The sequence below is a fragment of the Rhineura floridana genome, chromosome 1 (genome assembly GCF_030035675.1).
Source record: "Rhineura floridana isolate rRhiFlo1 chromosome 1, rRhiFlo1.hap2, whole genome shotgun sequence".
Taxonomy (NCBI): domain Eukaryota; kingdom Metazoa; phylum Chordata; class Lepidosauria; order Squamata; family Rhineuridae; genus Rhineura; species Rhineura floridana.
The window spans coordinates 244,518,160-244,543,858 of NC_084480.1; the positions used below are offsets into that span (position 1 = coordinate 244,518,160).

Sequence of the window (25,699 nt, forward strand, 5' to 3'; positions counted from 1 at the left end):
CGGAACGGAATAGAAAGAGAGGAAGGCCAAACAAGAGATGGATTGATTCCATAAAGGAAGCCACAGACCTGAACTTACAAGATCTGAACAGGGTGGCCCATGACAGATGCTATTGGAGGTCACTGATTCATAGGGTTGCCATAAGGTGTAGTCGACTTGGAGGCATGTAACAACAACAACATATTAATCTCTAATTTCATTTATTCTGTTAGTTACTTGTAAGATGCCAAGTAGCATCTCACGCTGGGGTTTCTAGCAACCAAGCTCTAGTGCAAGGGTGAGAAACCCTCAGGTTTCCAGGCCGAATGCGGCCCTCAAAACCTGTCTCTCTGCACTCTCCCCAGGCCACATCCCCTCCCCAGTTATACCTCTTACAGGCCCTGCTTTTACCCTGTGTGTTTTTGCTTGGCTGGAATGTGTCCTGAAACTGATAATGCTTGCTTTCCTGGATGGAGGACAGAGAGTACGTGTGAGTGTGTGTAGAAATTAGCCTGTTGAATAAAGGTAACATTTACATTCACCCACTTTTACTTCTGGCCTCACCTATCACTGGTGCATGGCCCGTGGAAGATTACCCAGAAGGGAATGCAGCCCTCGGACTGAAAATTTTGCACCACCGCTAGAATCTGTTCCTTCCTGTTCCACTAGTATTCTGATCTCATGAAAAGTAACAATGACTGAGGAATCCAGTCTTTATGAATTCTGATGTGAACTGACCTGATCTGCACCTATCAAATTAACGTGCACCTTTCAGGTTGGTTATCAACCATGTTTTGCACTTTCTAAATATTCCAATACAGTTCTTGACTCAAAAAAGTATAAAAATACATTTCAAAGTAGATGTTTTGAGAGAAAACACATTTAGAAATGTGCATTTTAAGAGAAAATGTGTTTTTAAAATACTATTCAGAAACCTATTTAAATGCAAAATTTCAGGTAGATTTTTTTTTAAAAATGGATATGAAAACAGAACGGGACAGACTTATAGGATGAACAAATGTAAAAGCAAAATAGACCAGAAATAGACTTTCCCATCATCATCCATTGCTAACTATAGTCTTGGCAAACTGAATTCTGTGGTTCATGAATGCCACCTAGGCTTAGTACCAGGCTGCCTGACTCAACAGCCAATCCTGATTCACCAAGTCCTGTGAAGCCCTGGACTCAGAGCTTGCTCCTCAGTCTGAACAACTTGTATATACAGTATGAGGATTCTGCATAGCTCCTCCAACTCTATTTCCTGATTTTTACTTTGGATCTTGACCTCTGCCTGCCTTTATTGATTACCTGCTTCTGGCTGTATGATACCTGTTTGCTGCTCCAGACCTTGACTTCTGCCTTATTCTGACCTATGTACCTGTCTCCAGCCCCTGTAATCCTTCTTGATCTGCCCTTGAACCTGACCCTTGCCTGTTTTGGACCAGGCTTCTGCCTCTGGCCTGCCTTGATAACCAGCCACCAAAACTGTTGCCATGTTTGTGGCCCTAGACCGAGTGCCTTCTGGGGGCCTCTCGGGTTGCTCTGCTCCTTCATCCCTTCCCACTCTGGTCTTGCCTTACATGTACAAGGTGGCTGAGGGTGGGTATTTTTTAAGAACATAAGAACATAAGAAGAGCCTGCTGGATCAGGCCAGTGGCCCATCTAGTCCAGCATCCTGTTCTCACAGTGGCCAACCAGGTGCCTGGGGGAAGCCCGCAAGCAGGACCCGAGTGCAAGAACACTCTCCCCTCCTGAGGCTTCCGGCAACTGGTTTTCAGAAGCATGCTGCCTCTGACTAGGGTGGCAGAGCACAGCCATCATGGCTAGTAGCCATTGATAGCCCTGTCCTCCATGAATTTGTCTAATCTTCTTTTAAAGCCGTCCAAGCTGGTGGCCATTACTGCATCTTGTGGGAGCAAATTCCATAGTTTAACTATGCGCTGAGTAAAGAAGTACTTCCTTTTGTCTGTCCTGAATCTTCCAACATTCAGCTTCTTTGAATGTCCACGAGTTCTAGTATTATGAGAGAGGGAGAAGAACTTTTCTCTATCCACTTTCTCAATGCCATGCATAATTTTATACACTTCTATCATGTCTCCTCTGACCCGCCTTTTCTCTAAACTAAAAATCCCCAAATGCTGCAACCTTTCCTCGTAAGGGAGTCGCTCCATCCCCTTGATCATTCTGGTTGCCCTCTTCTGAACCTTTTCCAACTCTATAATATCCTTTTTGAAATGAGGCGACCAGAACTGTACACAGTATTCCAAATGCGGCCGCACCATAGATTTATACAATGGCATTATGATATCGGCTGTTTTATTTTCAATACCTTTCCTAATTATCGCTAGCATGGAATTTGCCTTTTTCACAGCTGCCGCACACTGGGTCGACATTTTCATCGTGCTGTCCACTACAACCCCGAGGTCTCTCTCCTGGTCTCTTAATCTCTTTTTTACATTTAGAAGGGTCACAGTGACATGAAGCCCTTTCAGCCCACTCCTGCTGCTACACTTCCTAGAAGGGCTTCAGTGCGACTTGTCACAATATGGTATTGCATTGCTCTGGAATCACTCCAGGAAGTATGGCTGGCTGCTTCCCTCTTGCCACACTTCCTGGAGTGGCTTTAGAGAGATGCAAATTTACCCCTGCCCTCTCCAAAAGCCCAAGCCGCTCAACTCACTTGGGAGACTCCTGGGTGGCGGGGATCCCTAGACCTGTACCAACTAGTCCATTTCTAATGGAACCACTGCTGCCCAGTCTCCCATGCCTGGATTCTTATGGTCTAGAGAAGGGGTGGGGAACTTGTGGGTCTCCAGATGTTGCTGCTCTCCAACTCCCATCATCCCTGACCATTGGCCATGCTGCCTGAGGTTGATGGGAGTTGGAGGCCAGCAACTTCTGGAGAACCACAGATTACCCACTGCTGATCTAGAGCTTCATCCTGCTGCAGCCTGATATTGTTTTGGTTTGTCATTCTTTAGCTGTTTGCTTGGTAGACCAGAAATCCTATCCAAGTACTCTGCATGTGTATATAGGAATACATGATTCAGAACATTTATAAAGGAACAGATATAGATCATAATGTTTATGGTTCATTCAATAGGTCCCATTTTGTTTTCAAAATGGCATTTTCTGGTGATGAAACAGCGGTTGTCAAGTTGGAATTTACCTGATGTGCATGGGCTAAGCCAGAAGCTTTGTATTAACTAAACATATATTTTGGTATTAAATTAGTAACAAAAGTGGAGGAATTCAGACATATTTGTATTAAATTTGGTTTTGGAGTTCGACCCGTCAATACTGAATTTCTTTCTGCATTTACATAATTCTCCATATATTGTGCTATTTGAGAACAAGGTGGGTTCACAGATGTTCCCTAGTGACATGAAATGAGGCAGTGTGTAGAACATGTGATGAATCATATCAGCTGTAGATATTTGTATATGGAGACACACAAACTGTCTGTGATAATCAGATGGTTTTAAAAAAATTCAGCAATAGATCAAATTAATTTTACTATTTGTCCTAGTTTATAGACCCAACAGAATGCTACATTGACTTATTTTGGGTATTTCCCTTTATTATTTGTAAGTAAAATTGATAAACTGCTGGGTTGTTCTAATTTTAACCCAGCCTTTACATTATATTTTTTTATCTGGAATTAACATTGTGCATTCAACAGTTTTTACAGAGAATCAGGACAATGTTGTCCCCAGATTGTTGTATTCCAGTGTATCCTCCCATCTTTTGTTGTTGTTATTATTTTTTGGTCCTAAAATTTAATTGTAGTAGACTGTACAGCATAGACTGGCAAAGTGTTATTTTGGGTTTTCAGAGCTACTGTATTTTTAATGAATAGCTTCCTCCTTGCTCTTTCCTTTTAAAGAGGCTTCTGCACCTATGCTTAGTTGTTTCCTTCTGTTTTCTCTGCATTTCTGAGTTGGTCCTTGGTCAACTCCTGTTCTGTGTGGAGGATGGGAGCTTTAATTATTGATTTCTTCTTTCCAACCAAAGCAGTTTTTTTTATAAAAACAAAATTTAAAAATCAGCAATAGCTCTGGCTGCAATTAAATGGCAGTTTCAAGAATGCTAGGTTACATGAGCAAACAGGAAGAAATGAATTAAAGTGGCAGAAAACACTTTTTCTGGAGGAGGAAGCTACATAGAAAACAGTTGCAGGAAGAAGCAGGACATTTGCTATAACTTTCCTCTGAGTAAAGATAATAGGATTTTCCCCATGGAATGAACTGTCAGATTTTTATGGGGCATTTAGTGTTATATCAAGTGCTGAGTAGAACTACCATTTTAGTTCCAATTGCAGCTGAAAGTGGAAAATCCATACTGGAGTTTTAAAGGGTGCTAGTGTGGAAGTAGCCTAAAATCCTGTAATTTTATAAATTACACCCTGCTTGCTGAACAATGATACTGCAATTCCTGATTATGGAGCTGAAGGATGGAGAGATACATGGATATGGATTTAGAAACATCTGACTTTTGCAGAGCTTGGAAAAGTTACTTTTTTGAACTACAACTCCCATCAGCCCCAGCCAGCATGGCCACTGAATTGGGCTGATGGGAGTTGTAGTTCAAAAAAGTAACTTTTCCAAGCTCTGGACTTTTGTGTGGTTGGAATGTAGTCTCCTGTGCAAAGGGAAGAATCACTTAACATTTTGCTCCACCTATTTTCTTCTCTGGTCCTACCCAACGCTAGTGTGCAGCTCCTGGAATGTTGCCCATGAGGGAATCTGCTTCTCAACCTGAAGAAGATTCCCTGCACTGGTCCTACAAGCTAGAAGTTGCCCTGCAAGTACATTTAAATTGCCTGCCACACCAATTGCATGAGATCCAAAGGCTAATAGTATTTCCACAACTTGGGATTTATGTTAATTGAATAAAATGTTTGGCAAGGAAGAGGAAACGTATCCAGAGACATAACTTAGTTACATCTGTTCTTTCATTTGTTTTAGATGTTTTATTGTTTTTAGATGTGTTTTAACAGTTTTTACATGTTTTTTATTTTATTTTTAATTGTATGTTTATCACAGAAGTCGTTGTTGCCCTGGTTCCCTGGAGGAAGAGTGGGATATAAATTTAATAATAAGAAGTCATTGGGCTAGAGCCATACTAAGTTAGTTAAATGTAGTTTCCACTGTAAACAATTGGACTTTAGAAATCATGACTAATTTGTCCCTTTGGTGAAATCAAACTTAAGGTTACAGCCAAATGCTAGTCTTACTCAGAGCAGACCAACTAAAATTAACAAACATGACTATCTTAAATCCATTAATTTCTGAGTAAAAGTTGGCTACAACCCTTAGTCTGGATCCAGCTCATTGGAACAATGGATGAAGTAACACCAAGAATGAAAATAAATGTCCTTGTGTTCCTTGTGAATATTGAAACAATGGGATGATTACCTGAACCTGATGTGAGTGTGATAATCAAGCATAGAACTAGAATATATAATGAGGTCACTTACTCTTATCTCCTGCCACATGTTAAAGAAAGATCCTCTACACATAAATAAATAAATTTGGACTATTTCACTTAATCTTTAGTAAGTTAATTATTGCCAGTATGATGGCACATGGGGTTGAATTGAATAAGTGAGCATTTCTAATGGGGGGAGGGGAGAAAAATTAAGACAAGGAAGGGATATGTATTGATGCTGAGAGCAAGCTTATACACACAAATGTGGTTTGTATTTGCATTAACAGAGTGCACAAACACACACACATGCACAAACACACTTTCAGGCCACCTGGCACTCCTGCCTCCAAGAGTACTGTAAAATTATAAACCCCTGAAACCAAACTGGCTTTTAAAAGCTTGGAAGTCTAAATGGAAGACTTCAAGAGTGACTGACGGGCTTCCTGAGTTTCATTTAGTGATCCCTTCGTGAGTCCATTTCAGAGGTACAGCTTTATAGCACAGTTTGACACTCTGGAACAGGCTATCTTAGTTAAAAAGCTGTGAAGTGAATAAATCTGATGGTGAGGGGAAACCCTGAGACAAAGTTCTTGGCAGTTTTCTACTTCATGTATAGTGCTTCAGGTCACAGAGGTCCTGTAAATATAGCCTAGTAATGGTTGGTTCCTCAGCAGGCCTAAGCATGTGCTTTGAGTTTGCATAATAATTCAGAAGCATGCTGTGAGATAGCTACCGATAACAAGCAGATGTGAAGCTTGTTTTTCAAAGTGGGGGGGACTAATAAGAGGGAGTTGTAGTAGACATTAGTTGAGTCTGATTGTGGTAGGCATGATATAATTCCCATTGTAAGTGCTTTTGGCACCAATGTAAGCATTAAGGAGAGCATATTCTAAGAAAAATGTTATGCCCCTGTCCTGCAGATACACAAGTTCAAAATTTGCATATAATTTAAATGGGTTCTGAGTTCTTTATTTATGATCTTATCTCAAAAGATTATGAAAAACAGTTTTCTACTGACCTGCTATAAAAGCTTATTTTGCCTGTTTTATAATATCTTGAAGCATTTTAGTAATATTACATACCTGCTACCACTTTTAAAACCAAAGGAATGAAACGCCACCCTTGCATATATATATATATATATATATATATATATATATCTTTTAAAGGCTTGTATAATTTTACCAACAGGAACCTTTCCTGCATTCGCACCACAATGAAGTTCCACAGTATGCTGGTTCACATTATGGAAATGGAACCAACCCTCTTGGCACAGCCGACTTTGTAGAAAGAGTGAATGCTTCTTGGTGGCTAAACATCATGTTTTGCGTACATAGCACTGTAAGAATGGACTAGCACCTTAGTGTACATGTGGGTTGTAGTCCCACATGCCTGAACAGATAAAAATAAAGAGAAAAGAAATTTTCTCTTTGACAGTGGGGGGGATATGAGCTGGCACAATGGTTCAATTTGGGGGGAATGTCAGAACCCTGAGGATGCTGCTGTTGGCCCTGACTACTTTTGTGATTAAGAAGACTCAGAAATGAAAAATTGTTGACACATCAAAAGCTATTTGAGTCTTTTACAGAGGCCAACTGTTGCTAATTGCATATTATTGGATTCACTGTTATAGGCAGAGAGACCTTTGCCTTTCCTTTTGTTCTTCTTCCAGGAAACAAGCTAATGCTGAGGCTGTCTCAAGTGCTTAGTTAGCAGCTACAGCACTCCAGAAGTAGCTTTGGAATGAATCATGAAAGATATTTATTGTGTTTTGGAATGAAAGATACCTGGAGAATATATATCGATATAACATTTGCACTTCTGTAATGTGATATAATATGATGTTGTTTGGTATGATAAATATGTATGCATAAATCATTTTATCTGCAAATAAAACAATTTAACTGTTCCCCCCTTTTTTTCTTTTTTAATGTATTGTAATGTAAATTGCTAATAGTTTTGTTATGTCATATATATTTAAATAAAAAGTATTTTAAAACACACACAAAAAAATACTGATTGAATACATATGAATTTAACCAACTTCTCATGGAGCCCAAGACTAGCATAAGCAACGTGGGGGAAAACAAAAATAAGAATGTATTTATTTATTATTTTTGAAACTTACGTATGTGTTGGAGCTTTTTTTATCAACAGCATCCACTCAGAAGATTAAGATTTGTTGTGCAGTTTCTAGGTAGTTTCTAGGTAGATTTGTGGCATTTAAAAAATTAAGGGTGCATCCAGTCTTGCAGACAGGTTATTTAGATAAGTTGTTAGCAACAGCTTGTTGTTGTTTTATTGGGTTTTCTGTGGAAAAGGTAAACTTCGATTAAAGGCGTTAGGATTCAAGCTGGCATGTTGATGCCAACATCATCTTGTGAGTGCTGCAAAATACTAACATTTATCCATTAGATTTATATCCCGCCCTTTCTCCTAATAGGAGCCCAGGGAGGCAAACAAAAGCACAAAAAACACTTTAACACGTCATAAAAACAGACTTTAGAATATATTAAAACAAAACAACCATTAAAAACATTAAAATAAAACATCTTTAAAAAGCTTTAATAACATCTATTTTTTTTATAAAAGAAGGTTTAAAAACATATTAAAAAGCAATTCCAACACAGATGCAGACTGGGATAAGGTCTCTATTTTAAAGGCTTGTTGAAGGAGGAAGGTCTTCAGTAGGCGCCGAAATGATTACAGAGATGGATCCTGTCTAATATTTAAGGGGAGGGAATTCCAAAGGGTTGGTACCACAACACTAAAGGTCCTTTTCCTATGTTGTGCAGAATGGACCTCCTGATAAGATGATATCCGCAGGAGGCCCTCACCGGCAGAGCACACTGGTTGACTGGGTATGTAAGGGATAAGATGGTCTTTCAGTTATCTTGGTCCCAAGCTATATAGGGCTTTGTACACCAAAACTAGAACCTTGAACTTAGCCTAGTAGCTAATAGGCAGCCAGTGCAATTCTTTCAGCAGCAGGATGACATGTTGGCGATACCCTGCCCCAGTGAGCAGTCTCACCATCGCATTTTGCACCAGCTGCAGCTTCTGGACCAACTTCAACAGTAGCCCCACATAGAGTGCATTACAGTAATCCAGCCTGGAGGTTACCAGTGCATGGACAACAATGATTAGGCTATCCCAGTCCAGAAACGGCCTCATAGCTGTCTTACCAGCCAAAGCTGGTAAAAGGGACTCCTAGCCACTGAGGTCACCTGGGCCTCTAGCGACAAAGATGGATCCAGGAGCACCCCCAGACTATGGACCTGCTCTTTCAGAGGGAGTATGACCACATCCAAAGCAGGCAACTGACCAATTATCTGAACTATGAACCTACCCGTCCACTTCATTCAGTATCTAAGGCCCTCCTCCAGGTACCAAATCATCAAGATGCCCGGAGGATTATTACTAGATCCAGGGCCTTTTCTGTAGTGGCCCCCGAATTGTGGAACAGCTTACCAGAGGAGATACGCCTACGGTACTTTCTTTTAGGCGCCAGGTTAAGACCTGGCTATGCTCCCAGGCATTTTGATGTTTAATGTTAACGTTAATGTTTTATGTTTAATGTTTAATGTTCTAGTTTTAAAATCTTGCTGCTATTTGTTATTGATTTTACTGTAATACTGTATTTTAACCTTGTACACCGCCCAGAGAGCTATTAGCTACGGGCGGTTTATAAATGAAATGAAATAAAATAAATAAATAAATAAACTCGGGAACCAACCCACAGCGTCTCTGTCTTGCTAGGATTCAGACTCAGTTTATTGGCCCTCATCCAGCCCACCACTGAGTCCAGGCACCAGTCCAGGGCTTGCATGGCCTGTGCCAGTTCAGATGTTACAGAGAAATAGAGCTGGGTATCATCAGCATACTACTGACACCTTGCCCCAAATCTCCTGATGACTGCTCCCAAGGGCTTCATATAGATGTTAAACAGCATTGGAGACACAATGGTACCCTGAAGCACCACACAACACAACTGCCAGGGTGCTGAAAGACAATCACCCAATGCTATTATCTGAAAATGACCCTGGAGGTAAGATCGGAACCACTCTAAAACGATGCCTCCGATACCAATCTCACTAAATCAGCTCAGAAGGATACCATGGTCAATAGTATCAAACACCACAGAGAGATCAAGTAAAAATAACAAGGTCTCACTCCCTCTGTCCTTTGTCCAATGGATGGGCATTTTCAGGAGTGGTTGGATCACCGCCTCTTTCAGGGCATCTGGAACCACTCCCTCCCACAACGATACATTGACCACACCCTGGATCCACTAGGTAACCCCCCCTTGGCAAGCTTTAATAAGCCAAATAGGGCAAGAGTTGAGAGGACATGGTGCTGTCCACAGTGTTGCAAGCACCGTGTCCACATCATCAGGCTGCATCAACTGAAATCGATCCTAAGAAGTTGTAGCAGACATTGCACTGACACCTCACTGGGGACTACAGTAGATGTGGACAGGACATCAAGATAGGTAGATTACGACATTAAACAGAAGTGCAGCAGAACACTTCATGTATTTATTTTTCAGATGAGCATAAGAAAGGTTTAATCGTTGTTACCAGGACAAGGATAATTTTAACTAAATGTTTAGTGTATATTTCCGTCTAGGGCTAGATTGTGGGATAATTAAAGTTATCCCACAGGGAATTTAGGGGCCATAAAAGGCAATTATTTTGACACTTTTCCCAGCTGATCTGTCAGAAAACAAATGACAAGTAAATTTGTTAAAGAACAGAGACACATGAAATGTCAGGGGATCCATCATGAAGGTATGCATGAAGAAAGAATGTGTGATATTTAAGTTTTGCTCCTCATGTGATGGTGCCTGATACATAATTTCTAAAAATGATGCAATGTTTCAACATTTCTTTATGTTGCAATTTCTTTTATTGAATTTGTCTAATATTCAGCAGTCCTTTGGGTGGATGGTCCCAAACAGCAATACACGTTTGTATTTCTTTAACTAAGGAACATAGTCAAAATCATTGTGTTGCACAAGATTTCAGGTTTTTTAAAATAAAAAAACCACCTTCATACAATATTCAGCAACTTTTGAAGCTATTAAAATTGTATGTATGCATTAAATTAGCAATCTCCAATTCTCTGCAGGCTATTATTTATCTTGAATTGCAGAATTACAAAACAGCATCAGATCAGCATCTGATCACTTGGTTCTTCAGATGTTTCTGATGTTCTTTAGGGATCTATTTTGGATTATAGATTAAGGATGTGTACATAAGAGAATATGTACATATAGGGATGGACACATCATCATATGGCTGTCCCAACCAAGCCTTTTTTGCTTTTATGCCAACCTGGCACCATTTTGATCCATTTAGTGGTAGAATTTTTAGAAAAAAATCCTATTAAAATCTGCCTTTAAAAAAATTACTTGCAAGATGGTTCAAGGGCTGCCTCTTTCTTTAACCCTAAGCATTAAGCATTTTAAGCTGCTTAAAAGATCCTTTTTAAAATACTTCCAGGAAATAACTATATGCCATTGTATGAAACCAAGATAGCTGACCCCATAGGTCACCATCTTTATTTCCATACAATTCCCAAGGAAGTGGCTGCACATTTTGACATGCAATCACTTCCTAGAAGCATTTTACAGAGCCATGCACAGTTCAATCTGTTTATGTGGCTTAATCCTCAGGTCAATATTCTGATCTGTGCAAGGGTCTGAAGGAGTCAAAATGGGAAGGTTCACACCAAAATGCAGAGCAAACTGGAATCATCCCCAAACCTATGTTCATATGAGGTTTGCAGTTTGGGATGATTCTGGATCAAGCTTCACTCCTGGATTCTCAGGTGACAGATGTGGACAAGGATACTTTTTACCAGCTTTATTTGGTGTTCAGCTGTGCCATTCCTTGAGGCTGACCACTGAAATCCATACTTTGGGTAAGACTGTGGTAATGTGCTATACATGAGATGGCTCATGAAGAAGGTTTGCAAATTACAACTATTGGAACTCAGTGGTAGATCACACGCTTTGCATGCAAAAAACCCCTAGTTCAATCCCTGGCATTTCCAGTTAAAAGAACCAGGCAGGAGGTGACATGAAAGACCTTGAATTTTAGAAAGCCAGTGCCAATTGGAGTAGATGACACTGAGCTATATAGACAAACAGTCCAACCTGGTATGTGGCATGTTCTGTTGTAATTGGTACAGCAAAACACTGCCCAGTTCTTTTAAAAGCATGAGGATAAAATGTTTAAAGGGGAAATTTCATTGGTGTTCTTGTACTGTTCCCTTATTAATTTTCCTTTTTTAAACTTTAAAGCTCTCGATAACTCTAAACCATCAACCTGCTTTTCAGCTAAGGGGATTTGAAATGCATTCTTTGAAAATTTTGTTGGAGCAATTTATGAGAAGGAAACTCTTAGTCAATGAAATGGTGCACATGTGCATAATATGCATGCGTGTTTGTCTGGAGGACTGGCAATGCCTTCATATTGTTGGCTGTTTTCATAAGAGATGTTCTGGTTGTGATCCAGTCAAAGTTAAGCTCATTTTAAGTCACATGATTTTGGTGGGAGATAGCTAATCATGTGAGCTTTGCTGGTCTATGACTGTAATAAATTTATTGTTATTATTATTATAATCATGTGAGCAACTCTCCCATTTGCATCAATGGGACTTAAAAGGGTTTAACTTTGACTAAATAGTGCCCATGGAATTTTTGTTGAGAAGTTGCCACACACATTTTCTTTTTTATAGTGATGGCAACTAGTTACTGACATTGCATATTTTTATAATTCAAATGTCATGCTGTATAATTAATTAAAATGACTTCCTGCATTAAATGCTGAATTAACAGTGCAGTCCTACTCTCCTGATCAGCACTGCTGGATGGAGTTAGAATTAGGTAGAAGTGTCCCTTTCATAGGCTGGACTGGCGGTGTTGGGGGCTCCATAACAAGTGTGAATGGTTTGGAAGCTACAATTGTAGTCCTTGCTGGTGTTAGCCAGCATCGAGCCCCGAAGCCAGGTGTTATGGGTGGAGCCAGAGCCAGACAAATAGTGGAGTCAAAGGTGCTCCATTCCACCAGAGAGGGGCCCAATTCAGGCCATTCTGCTGTGCCAGCCTGAGTCCATGCAGCAAAACAGAAGAAAAAGACCCCCCACACACACCTTCCACCCTGCCAGCGTGAGTGTTAGGTCTTTGGATGTGGTGATGCCCAGTGGTGCAGTTGTCCAGGGTCTCAGAGGGTCTTAGAGCCCTTTCGTTTTTGGGAACAGGGTCCAAGCAAGGTCCCTATGTCTCCAGCATCCTATGAGCCAATCAGCATGAAAGTGGAGTGTGTTAGCCATTGAGAAGAATCTTCTAACATACTTTCTTGTCCTTTCCTGCTTATTGGAGCCAATCAGAGTGAAAGGAGGTGAGTGAGCCACTGAGAACACTCTTTTCAGTACCTAACACTTGTGCTTATTGGCTCCTAGGGACGTCTGTTGTTGTGGGAGAAGGCATTAACAAGGATCTCATTCTCACCCCAGCAGCAAAAAAGGGGAGGGTATGGCTGTGACTATCATGAAAGGATCCTGCACTTCTGCATTTGCCACTACGCTACTGGTGATGGCTCTGCTGCTTCACTCCACCCACTGCTCCTTGCCCTGACCCCATTTCAGATTGCTCTGACCCATATCCATAGTTGCTTTTTAAAATCCAATTTAGTATTTTAAAGCCTGAAGTGAAGTTTTGATTTGGCAAGGCTTGCTTTTTAAAGTGGCAGTTGAAAGGATATCAGTCCCAGGAGTTTAATTGTCTTAGCACGTTTCTGTGGTTTGACTGCTGTAATAAATCTATGCTGTTCCTCAGAATGAACCATGGCTATCTTGAAGTTCATAATGTTTGGTTAACATGCAGTTCAGATACTCTTTAGAGTTGTTGTTTTTTAATTTCCCCATGTTGTAGTTGAGTCTTTTTCTTCTGTCGTTTCAATTAAGATGTGTTTAATCATAGTACGGTATTGTTTGGTGATTCCCTATAATTAAATAACTATGGCTGTTGAAGTGTGTAATTAGGATTTTTAATGATTCATTCTGTATCTCTGGCCTACAATGAACAAGAGCAAAGCCATAAACAAAATGACTGAGTTATAAAAACAAATGAGAGATTATGATCAAACTGGGTAATGGGAATTCTTCCCTTCTTTAATGAAAAGGTTTGTGTACAGTGCATGCAATCAAAAGTATTTTCTTTGATGAAGCTCTTCCAAAGAAAATAATGGCATCATTTTGGGACATTTTGTTATGTCAGATCTGAAAGAGTGGGGCGCAGCAGTTGAATCAACGGTTTTGCAAAAAAGATCTTTCCTGTCACTTCGTGTATAAAGATTTTTTTTAAAACTGGGTATATGACATTCAGAGATACTGATGGGAAATTGGAATAAAAAAACTGTTGAAATTTAGAGGCTTGGACACATCTATGTTTGTCTAAAAGACCAAATGTTAACATATTTCATGGAGTTCCTAGCAGCATCCACTTTAATTTGACTTCATTTGAATCAATAGCACATGCAGCACTGTTAATCAAAAGCTTTCAACATTTGTGAGCCAGTCTACCACCTCCACTCCAAGCCCTGGAGATTTTGTTCTTTAGATGTCATATTTTCAAGGCCTTTTCGTACCACCACAGATTCACCTGGATGATCTTATCTGAAAGCTCTCCCACCACCTCAAATTTCCAAACTAGCTTCATTTCTGATGAAAAGCTTTTAACATGAGGGAATGCTCTATTTTCAACTGAGGTAATATGGGCATGTGAGGTGAGGTGATTCAGTTATGTGAAGTACCATGTCAGTTCTCCACCTTTGAATGGGTCTTCATTTGGTCTGAGAGTTGAAGGAGGCATAAAATTTCTCATATAATTAGGGCATGGGTGGAAAACGTTGTCTAGGACCACATTCCTACAGGAGGTAATAGGTTGTACCCAGTGCTAGCCCTACTCAGAGTAGACCCACTGAAATTAACGGTCATTACTAACTTTGTGCCATTAATTTCAATGGGTCTCTGCTGAGTAGGATTTAAATAATGACAACCCAATGTTGCAGGGGCTGAGACCAGAGCTAGTGGTGGGTGAAATCAGAGTCAAAAGTGGGTAGGGCACCCATTTCTATCTTTTTGCCATCACCTTTTTCTCTGTGCTATTCCATTGCCCCTATTCACCCACAGAAATTAGACTGATGGCTGCATGATTTAGAATGTTAAGTGTTTCTGATAGCACTTTCCCCTGGAACACTCCCTTTGATGTCCAGCTACTCTTGAAATATTTTGAGTATCACAGACTATAGCCATGGTCTATAGATACATAAGCAACTTCCCCCACCTATTTTCTCTTCAGCAGCTCCCCCATCCCCTGAATACTGAAAGCATTCTTTTTTTAAAAAAATGTATTTGTTTGTGGCTTTGTGCAATGAACAGTCAAAAAGTATAACCCAGGTGAACATATGATGTCCTTTGTACGTATTATATTGACCAAATTATATCAAAAGCACTGCACAAGAGAAAACTAACTGTTTCCTGCAATTATTCTAGAATTTGGGGGGGATACACATTCATTTTCTGTCAATACAGAACATTTCTCGTATCAGTTTTAGTCCACTTTAGACTTAGAAGTGTTAAGACTGGGGTTCCACAAAATTGCCTGGTTTTATTTTACATTTCAAGTTATAAAATTCATAAAGAAGCGATCAGGAAACGGCTTTGATGTCTTCTAGTCATAATACATTGAAAGCATAAAAGCTAAAGAAATATATGCTCATCTTCTTATAACCAAGTCATTCTTACGCATTACGGACACTGATAGTATTAAGTCCCTCCAGCATAATAAGTCCCTCCAGCATACCTGGAAAACCTACTAGGCTTGTCAGACTTTCCTGTCGAATGCTCAAAGAAACAATTATAGTAGACAGAGATGCCAAAAGCCAGTGTTAACAGTCAGAAAAAAACTTAGAAGAACTCTGTTCTTAGCTGCCTGCAGAAGCATTCAACAGTCTGTGCCTGCCTGATTTCCAGAGGGGAATCATTCCACAAAGTAGGTACCACCATGGAGAATGATGGACACCTGCAGATTATATTATGTTTAACAGGGTCTTCCCCACAGATTGCAGTGACTGGGCTAGTCTATACAGGAGAAAGCATTCTCCCAGGTAACCTGGTCCTCGGCTGTTTAGGACTTGATAAGCCAATACTAGAACCTTAAACTTGGCTTGGTAGTTAACTGGCAGCCAGTGCAGCCCTTCCTGAGCAGGTGTTGTATGCATACAGTAGGAGGCTTCAGTTACCTAGTCACCACATTCTGCACCAACTGTAGCTTCTGAACCAACCTTAAAGTAGTCCCACATAAAGTGCATTACAATAATGCAGTCTTGAAGGTATTAATGTGTGGATCACACTAACCTAGCTATCCCCATCCAGGAATGGTTGTAGCTGACTTACCAGTCAAAGCTAATAGTAGAGGCTCCTTGCTCCTGAGATCACCTGGGCCTCCAGCAATGATGATGGGTCCAGAAGCATCCCCAGACTACATATCTGTTCCTTCAGAGGGAGTGCAATCCTATCCAGAACAGGCAGATTCTCCAATTCCCAGACCTGGAACATCCTCTGTTATCAGAATTCAGTTTCATTTTATTGCCTGTAATCCTGCCCGCCATTACATCCAGACACCAGTCTGGGTGATGCACAGGGCAACATTCATAAATGTGGTCTCCCATCTCCAATCTGATGGATCACCAGTGTCTGCTGTTTGAATAGGCAGCCTAACTTCAAGCACCTGATGTATCATGTAGGTATGCAGGTAAAAAAATAATGTAAATGGCCTACTTAGGTCTCGTTTGCACTACACATTTAAAGCAGTATCATACCACTTTAAACAGTCATGGCTCCCCACCCCCAGTGAATCCTGGGAACTGTAGTTTGTTACGGGTGATGAGAGTAGTTAGGATACCCCTATTCCCTTCACAGAGCTACGGTTCTCAGAGTTTCCTGGGAAGAAGGATTGATTGTTAAACCACTCTGGGAATTGTAGCTCTGTGATGGGAATAGGGTCTCTTAACTCTCAGCACCCTTTACAAACTACCGTTCCCTGGATTTTTTTAGAAGAAGCCATGGCTTTTTAAAGTGGTATAATACTGCTTTAAATGTATGGTGCATATGGAGCCTTAGTACATTTTTATCCAACCCTTCCCACATTTTATCCTCACAACAACCCTGTGAAGTAAGGTATGCTAAGAGAGAGTAAGTGGCCCAATGTCACCCAGTAAGTTTGAAAGAGTTCTTGGAAGGAAGCCCTTGTTAGGATAAACCAGGTATAATTTCAATAGAACCTTTAGGTCTTTATCTGTCAGCTTTGCTGTATGTTAAAATTTAAAAAATGGACTGCCTTCAAGTCGATCCCGACTTATGGCAACCCTATAAACAGGGTTTTCATGGTAAGCGGTATTCAGAGGTGGTTTACCATTGCCTTCCTCTGAAGCTGAGAGGCAGTGACTGGCCCAAGGTCTCCCAGTGAGCTTCATGGCTGTGTGGGGATTTGAAACCTGGTCGTAGTCCAACATCTTAACCACTACACCACACTGGCTCTCACTGTATGTTAAGCATAAGATTTTATATTTTCACCTCAGATAGACTCACAGAAATAGCTCAATGGTGTGTGTGCATGTGTGTGACACATACATACACAGGCACACAGGCACATACAGACTAACATTAAAAAGAATGACACATGAGATGAAATTTAATATGTTAGACAGTTTGCCTCTTTGAAAAGCATTTCTCTCCTTCCTGAAGAGGCTTTTTTTTTTCATTCTTCCATAGTAAAACAGTCCAAAAAGAATCTGCAGATGGAGACCCCCCACATGAGAACAAAGTCCCCAGTCACTGGAATGTAATACTAGAAAAACAAATGCTACAAAGGCTAGTAACAGGAGGATGTCTTTCTAGCTTGTTTTTGTGTGACCATCTTGGCTCCTGGAGAAAGGGGGTCCCCAAAACATGTGCACCAGCTGGATCCCTTTGTACTGAACTCCAGTCTGTTTAGTCAGATGTCTTCCCAACAGTGATGAAAAAAACAGAGCTCTTATTATAATAAGTCAGGAAATAAAAGTGTGTCAAGTGAAAGGAGGCTTATTGTGTCCCATCTGATATTTATTAACCGTTGTTTAAGTCAGCAGTGAGAAATGTGCAACATCCGGAAGTGACCCCGACTCTCTGGTATGCTCAACCAGTGACAAAAGTCTGGGAGCAGCTCAACATTAAAGCCATGTGCTCAGATTGCATAACGGTGCGCAAAGAATGGAACAATAATAACAAATGAAAATCTGATGCAGTCAGCTCAGTTCTGCATGACTTAATGTAAGGCTTCTAAATAGAACAATGTATGGAGTACTGGTCTATGAAGTTTTAATAAATAATCTACTAACGAGATGTCAAAAAGCTCTTAAGACTGCACACTTCTTTTTTCATAGCAAAACAGTCGTGGGACTGCAGTTTTAATAACACTTGTGCATGCTTAAATTCCATTTATCTTAATAGGGCTTGCAGGCAACTAAGATTGTTCAGGATTCAAATATTCTATTTTAATAGGAGTAAAAAAAACCTTGAGTATATATGCACTTGTGATAAAAGTGAGTATCTACTTTATGCAATGCTGCAATTTTGTTGGCTGCATTAAGATGACATTGTAAACTGTGATCAGAGCTTGGAAAAGTTACTTTTTTGAACAACAACTCCCACCAGCCCAATCCAGTGGCCATGCTGGCTGGGGCTGATGGGAGTTGTAGTTTAAAAAAGTAACTTTCCCAAGCTCTGACTGTGATTTAGTATTGCAAGAATGAGACTAGCCTCCACCCCATCCCCATCCCCGATTGATCCACTACTCCCACTTCCCTCTTCTCCTCTGACATGACTGCGAGGAAGAGATCAGAAGCTTAAGAGCATAAGAAGAGCCTGTTGGATCAGGCCAGTGGCCCATCTAGGCCAGCATCCTGTTCTCATAGTGGCCAATCAGTTGCCCCAAGGAAGTCCACAAGCAGGACCTGAGTGCAAAAGCACTCTCCATTCCTACAGTTTCCAGAAACTGGTATTTGGAAGCATACTGCCTCTTACTATGGAGGCAGAGCATAGCCATTATGGCTAATAGCCACTGATAGCAGCTTAGTTTGGACATACTCTATTCATTATTGGCTAAGTATCTGCTTCCCCAATGTCTCTGGTTTATCAGGTTCCACTTGATTCTTTTATGTCTACCTGGAAAAAGCTAAGTGGTAAAATGAGTACTGTTGGTTTGTTCCCTTTGGATCCCTTGTCTTTGGATCCAATGCAAACTAACTCCATTGTTAAACAGAAATCAAAAAATATGGATGGCCAAGAGCTACATGCTTTAGCCAATGGGCCATGTTCACCATGCTCACTGGGCCTGACTTGTTCTGCCTCTAACCAACATATGTCAAACTTTTTCACAATGCCTAAATACTGTATAGAAGAGTTGTTTTACTGGTATGTTTTAACATTTTACCTTCAAAGATGTTAGAGCATGGATTTGCTAAAGTGCCTATCCAGGAGTGCAGTCCTCCAAGGTCGTGGGGGGTCGTAGACCCATTACATTTTTGGGAGCAGGGTCCCAGCCAGGTCCCTATGTATGAGCCAATCAGCATGAAAGGGAGCATGTTAGCCACTATTATTTGTCCTTTCATGCTGATTGGAGCCAATCAGAGTGAAAAGAGATGAGTGAGTCAGCCATTGAAAAGACCCTTCTCAGTAGCTAACCCACAGCTTCCCCTTTCATGCTGATTGGCTCCTAGGGATGACTGATGTAATGAAGTGTGGACTCCGAGACCACATGGAGAGCAAGCAAGATGAGGGAAAGTGAGAAAGAGGCATGGCTGTGAGGGGACGTGCTGTGACTATCTTGAAGGGACCCTGCACTTCTGAATTTGCCACTACACTACTGTGCCTATCAAGGATAGGTGCTATCCATGCAATCAGCGGGAACTTGAAACAGTTTCTCATGTGCATTTTTACTGTAGATTTTATCAAGGGGTCGGAGAACACATATAATCTACCCCCTCATGAGGCAGTTTCCCTGTTGATCCTCATTAACTCTTCTGCGTATTTCCTTGCGGGGGGATCTCAATATTTTCATTACTGAATAGGTAGCAATATTTCTGAATGTAGTAATATTTGTTAGACATTCAATGATTGTTAACCCTTAATCTTCACCTTTGCTATTTTGATTTTGTGACTATGTATTTATACAGTTGTATATTCTTTAATAGTTGGTTGACTGCAATAAAAATGTTGATAGCCTTATGCTCCATGAATTTTTCTAACCCTCTTTTAAAGCCATCCAAGTTGGTGGCCCTCATTGCCTGTTGTGGGAGCAAATTCCATAGTTTAACAATGTGATGTGTAGGGATGGGATCTGTTGACTGGCGCTACTTTGAAAACATTTTGTTGACCCAACAGGCAGTATCGATTCAAGTTCATTCTTTGTCCACTATCTGCTACTTTTACTGGTCCATTTTTGTGCCCCTCCAAATTGATATTAATATCGATAATTTCTTTCAGATTATCAATATTTTGAAAGTTTGAGATGTGTTTGCTCTAGTAAACGATAGTTAACACCATACTTTATCCAGGTTCAGATATAATTAGAAATCTCTGGTTTCACCAGAGGAGGGGAGGGAAGAGGAAGTACACAAGCCTCAAGCTACGAATCTAATGCCAAAACAATAGATTAGCATTACATGCAAACACAGCCAATGATTTTAGTTAGCTCATACACCCAGTTGTCACAGGACTATTCAAATGTTATTCTGTCTATAGGCTCTTTCCATAATTAACCATAATACACATAGGGATCCTCCAGTCTGCTATATGCATGTTCAAAGTAACATATGAACAGTTCTTATATACTGAGTGATCAAGTGATGAGAAATAAAGCGTACATTTCAGATGTACATAATTGAGCAAATGAGCCTTCTGAGGAAACACACATCACATGTTGGCTCAGATATGCAGTCTGAGCTCAGGGGAAGGCTAAACCTAAAATCTTATTTTCTTTTGCAGGCATTCAAGAAGGAACACAATGCACAAAGTGTAAAAGTAACTGGGCACTGAAGTTTTCCATCATACTGTTGTATATATTATGTGCCTTGTTGACAATAACAGTAGCCATTCTGGGATACAAAGGTATGTACCACATCTGTAACAGCTGACTCTTGGGTAGGAATCCAAGAAAAGGGACAAAAAGGAAATGTATAAATGGAAGGATTTAAAAAAAAAATCAACTGTGATGTGATTACAGAATAGGCTATACAGTAGGGCCCCACTTTACAGCGATTCGCTAATGCGGCAGCTTTCATTTAGGGAAAGTCCCCGCATTAAGGTGCTTGTTCCGTTTTTACGGCGTTTTTTTCCGTCGCGCACCATTTTGACGTCATTTTCACACGATGTGTCCCATTATCGTCAATGGGTTTCGCTTTACGGCGATTTCCGCTTTATAGCGGGGGTCTGAAACGGAACCCGCCGTATGAGCGGGGCTCTACTGTACCGGGGGTCCCAAACTGTGGAGCTTTACTCAGGTGGTCTGCAATGCCTCTTTGAATTTGTGGCTGAAGACGGGAGACAGCACAGTCATCACATTAAATATTCATATTAATTTTTAATTATATTTTTATAGCTTGTTTTATTTCTCTATGGAATTCAAATTGTAATACAATAAAATACAATGTATAAGAAATAAAACAAGCAAGACAATTAAAAATCATACAAAGCACCTAAAGATTGACAGCAATAGGACAAGGCAGACCTCTCTGAAAACATTCCACAATTGGGAGCCACCTCTGAAAAGGCTTGATCTCATAGCCACCCTCTGTATCTCCCTCAGATGGGGCACATAATGAATGGCCTCAGTTGATGAACACAGGGTCCGGGTATGTTTATATGGGGAGAAGTGATCCCTAAGGTATTGGGGTCCTGAGCTTTATAGGTCAAAACCAGCACTTTGAATTGAGCCTGGAAACTAACTAGCAGCCAGTGCAGTCAAACCAGAACTGGTGTTATATGACCAGACCTCTGACCTTCAATGAACAATCTGGCCACTGAGTTCTATGCTAGCTGCAGTTTCCAAACTGCCTTCGAAGGCAGCCCCACATAAAACACATTGCAGTAATCTAACCTAGAGGTTACCAGAGCATAGACAACAGAAGTCAGGCTATCCCTGCCCAGAAAGAGTTGTACAAAGCTGATAGAAGGCACTCCACACCACTGAGGCCACTTGTGTCTCCAGTGACAGTAATGGTTCCAGAAGTATCCCCAAACTGCACACCTGCTCCTTTAGGGGGGAGTGCAACTCATCCAGAACAGGTTGAACCCTACCTATCCAGTCAGAGGAACCACCTACTAACAGTGCTTCAGTTGCATGGCTGTTATCCAGTCCATTATCCAGTCCGAGGCCAGATGCCAGTCCAGCACATCCACTGCCACATCAGCTGATGTAAAGGAGAAATAGAGTGATGTGTCATCTGCATATTGATGACAACACACTCCAAATCCCAGGATGACTCCACTCAGTGCATACATGTAGATATAAAACAGCGTGGAGGATAAAACAAACCCCTGTGGCAACCCACATTTGAGGGTCCATGGGATGGAACAGTATCCCCTAAGCATCACCTTCTAGCAATGGCCACCTGAGTAAGACTGGAGCCACTGTAAAGTGGTACCACCCATTCCCAACTTGGACAGCCACTGCGAAAGAATACCACGGTCAATGTTATCGAAAGCTGCTGAGAGATCAAGGAGAATCAATAGGGTTGCACTCCCCATGTCTCTCTCCTGACAAGGTCATTATAAAGTGTGATCAAGGCAGTTTCTGTGCCAAAACAAGCCTAAATCCTGATTGAAATGGATTTAGAAAATCAGTGTCATCCAAGAGAGCTGGATTAGCAACTGGATTCATGCCATTCTATACATATTTGTTTGCAAATAAGAGCTAGTTTATGTAACTGCAACATAAAGAAATTCTGTACATATGGTAGAGAATTGGGGGGAGTGCAGTCTGTGCACACATGAATCCTTAACCTATCCAGCCATTTTTAATAGTTTTATTTTATGGAGAAGGATCACAGAAATTAGGTGTACATGTATAGGCCACATGTTTCATATGTATGGTAAGCTGCGCACATGCAGACCTTGATACTCCACCAAATACAGATTTTTCCACTGCTGTGCCCTGTTGGTTTCCAGGGAAACTGACTTCCATATAAGTGTGCTTAAGGAATGCAGACTGTGGGAGAGAACAAAAGTCTTTTTATGGAAGGTGTTAACATACATTTCTTTGGGAACTTCATCTACGTAATTCCTGTTGAAATCTATCATGGGAGATTAAGTCCATTTACTTCAAACCTCTGCATGAAGAAGGAATGCTCATACCCAAACAAGTTTATTGTAGTGCAATATGCTTAGGGATTTTGTGGTGGTGAAACTTCTGGTAGCAATTGGTAATGGAGAGAATGAAACAGTCAACAATATTTAGGTAGTGGTTTATTTTAACCCTGTCCAAAGGCACATGTTTGAGGTGGGTAAAAACTTTTTTAATTCTATTAAACAGTAACATTCTATCTAAATTTTGTGGAATAGAATGCACAGCTTCCGTGAGGGAATCTAAACTCACTTTGGCTTAGGAATCCCTGTCACACAGGCCTGAGGGGCAGTACATAAAATGCAAAAATAAAGCAAGGCCAAAGAGGCAATGATGTGAAACAGAGGGAGTTGCCTCTACATTTGATACATTGATTGACACACACTAAGTTCCAAACATTGAAAAATATACTACAAAGGAAGAAATGTGTGGCAAATATGTAGGATGTGGTCTACGCAGAACCCCATGCCTCCACTGAAGGAGGGAATGAAGGTACAAAGCTTTGGTGTGTCTGCCTCTTGTGGCAGCATTGCCAGTTCTCAGGCCACATATCCCTCACTTCGCTTTGTAGTTCACAGATGAGCTACAGTGGTGACCTTAGGCATGTAGTTCTAATACAATAATGGAATTGGTTCAATGGTAATAAATCTGCTTAGAATAATAACATAATTTTAATTCAGATGATTCTATACATTGTGGGGAGGTAAAACAGAGCAGCAGTAGCCAAAGTACATTTACCATGACTCAAGTACCCATAGGACAACGAATATGTTACTAATGCAAATGCAGATAGCTCAAGCAAACAACTCATGCCACACACAAAAAGGAAATATTAACCATCTTGACTATTTCCATGGTTAACATTCAAATGTAACTAGAGTGTTGCTTCCCAAGTCAGATGCATTACACCAGGGATAGGGAGACTCCAACTCTCATCAGCCCCATCTGTCATGTCCAATGGTCAGGGAGATGGGAATTGTAATCCAACAACATCTGGAAGGCCACAGGTTCCTTAGCGCTCCATTAGACTCTGATTATGAAAGCAAAACATGTCCATAAAAGCATACCTAATCCTTGGGGGAAACAAAGATAATCGGTCTTTACCATTAAGCCATCTTAACTGGAACCTCGATCCTTTGATTACCATTTATGATGTCTCAGATGAGAAAATATAGCAGGGACTCAGATTTTAAGATGAGAGTCTTTAGTCTCCTGACTGTTCTAGAAGGAATAGTTAGATTATCAACTGCCCTCTTTGTTAGAAACATTTTTATATAATATTGGCAATGTAATGCAATTATGTTGCTAGGTATGAATATTACAAGATCATCATTTTCTGCTTATTCCATACCCATATTATTCATATTATTATCAAATATCATTGTTTCCCTATCAGGAAGTAAAAACTCCTCCTATTTCCAAAACAAAGAAAAAAACAGAGGCAAGCATCACTCAAGTCTTTGTTGAACTATAAGAGTTTAAATCAGAAAAAGCATGGCATCCTCCAGATATTGTGTACTACAATTGGCCATGTTGGCTGATAACGCCACATTGGCTACCCCTGATTTAAATCCATACAGTGCAGAGTTACCGTAAAGTGTATTGTTTATCTGAAACGCATTTGTGAGCAAATATTGACAAAATACAATGATATTTATTAACAAACAAATGTCAGGATTTGGCATAAAGTATTTACTAAAATGATTTGACTTTCAACAAGCACTATTTTAGCATAGCCACCCCCTCCCAAATGTGTCTTGTAGCCTGTATTTTACATTTTCGTCCTGCTTCCCAGGTATGTTGCTTCTGTTTTATATATGATGCCTTGCTCCGTTTGCCTTCCTGTCACTTTGCTTGCTTTCCATTCAGTAATAATAATAATAATTTTATTTCTATTACTACCACTACTATTACTAAGATTTGTTAGTAGCTTGTTAACCGAAGGTTTCCAAGCAACTTACAACACTGTTAGAAACACAAATAAATTTACCATATATTTAGACCACATTCCAGCACAGAGTTAGGTAAATTTAAGCACATTGCAACCAATGAGCTGTGAATGTCCTAAGCAGGTGCAATTAGTATTGAAAGTGCTGTTGCATATAATTGTCCGGATAGCATCATAAGCATGAATCATGATGAATGCACAATAAAAGGGACATCTGGAGCATTACAGATGAATTTTGTGTTTGGGAACAACAGCAAGAGGCTATTGCCTTAATTGCCTGCTTGTGGCCTTTCCATAGGCCCCTGTTTGGCCCCTGTGGGAAACGGGATGGTGGACTAGATGGGCTTTTAGTCTGATCTGAACAGGTCAATCAGAAATTAATATTAGAAGTTCAGTAACTACAACTAATGTATTGTGAATGTGATTGTAAAAATGTATTGTACAAGAAGATGCAAGAGTGTAACTCCATGACTTATATCTCTATTCCTTTTTATACGAACAAAACGTCAATAAAACATTTATTAAAAGAAGAAGTTCAATAAACTACAGAAACCATCTGAACTATCTGGCCAGGATTACATTTAATGCAAATTCCTCCACTCTTAGCACTCACAGAGCAACTAGAATATGGAAATTCTCAACATATTTATTTGTTACATTTATATTCTGCCTTTCTTCCATGATGATACAGGGAATTTAGGTCAGTGTCAGAGGCCTTGCTCTCTGTACCATTTCAGGGGATTTGGCAACTGAGCACAAGAGACAAGGCTATCCTATGGGGGTGCCATGACTCTAGAACTGAAATGGTGGAAGTCACTTCCAGATTGGGTCACGCCAGCTATAATTTATGGTATAATGTTTTTTTAATTATTGCTAAGATAATGTTTTCATTG

General features: G+C 40.3%; 1 protein-coding gene across 2 annotated transcripts in view; it reads left to right on the forward strand.

The window, feature by feature from the left end:
* The window catches only part of COLEC12 (collectin subfamily member 12), a 169,867-nt gene that overhangs the window by 122,150 nt on the left and 22,018 nt on the right, over positions 1–25,699 (forward strand). For both annotated transcript variants that reach the window (XM_061596699.1, XM_061596709.1), the window contains exon 3: positions 20,503–20,625. In XM_061596699.1, the coding sequence (XP_061452683.1) occupies positions 20,503–20,625 (123 nt within the window). The remainder of the gene's footprint in view (positions 1–20,502; positions 20,626–25,699) is intronic.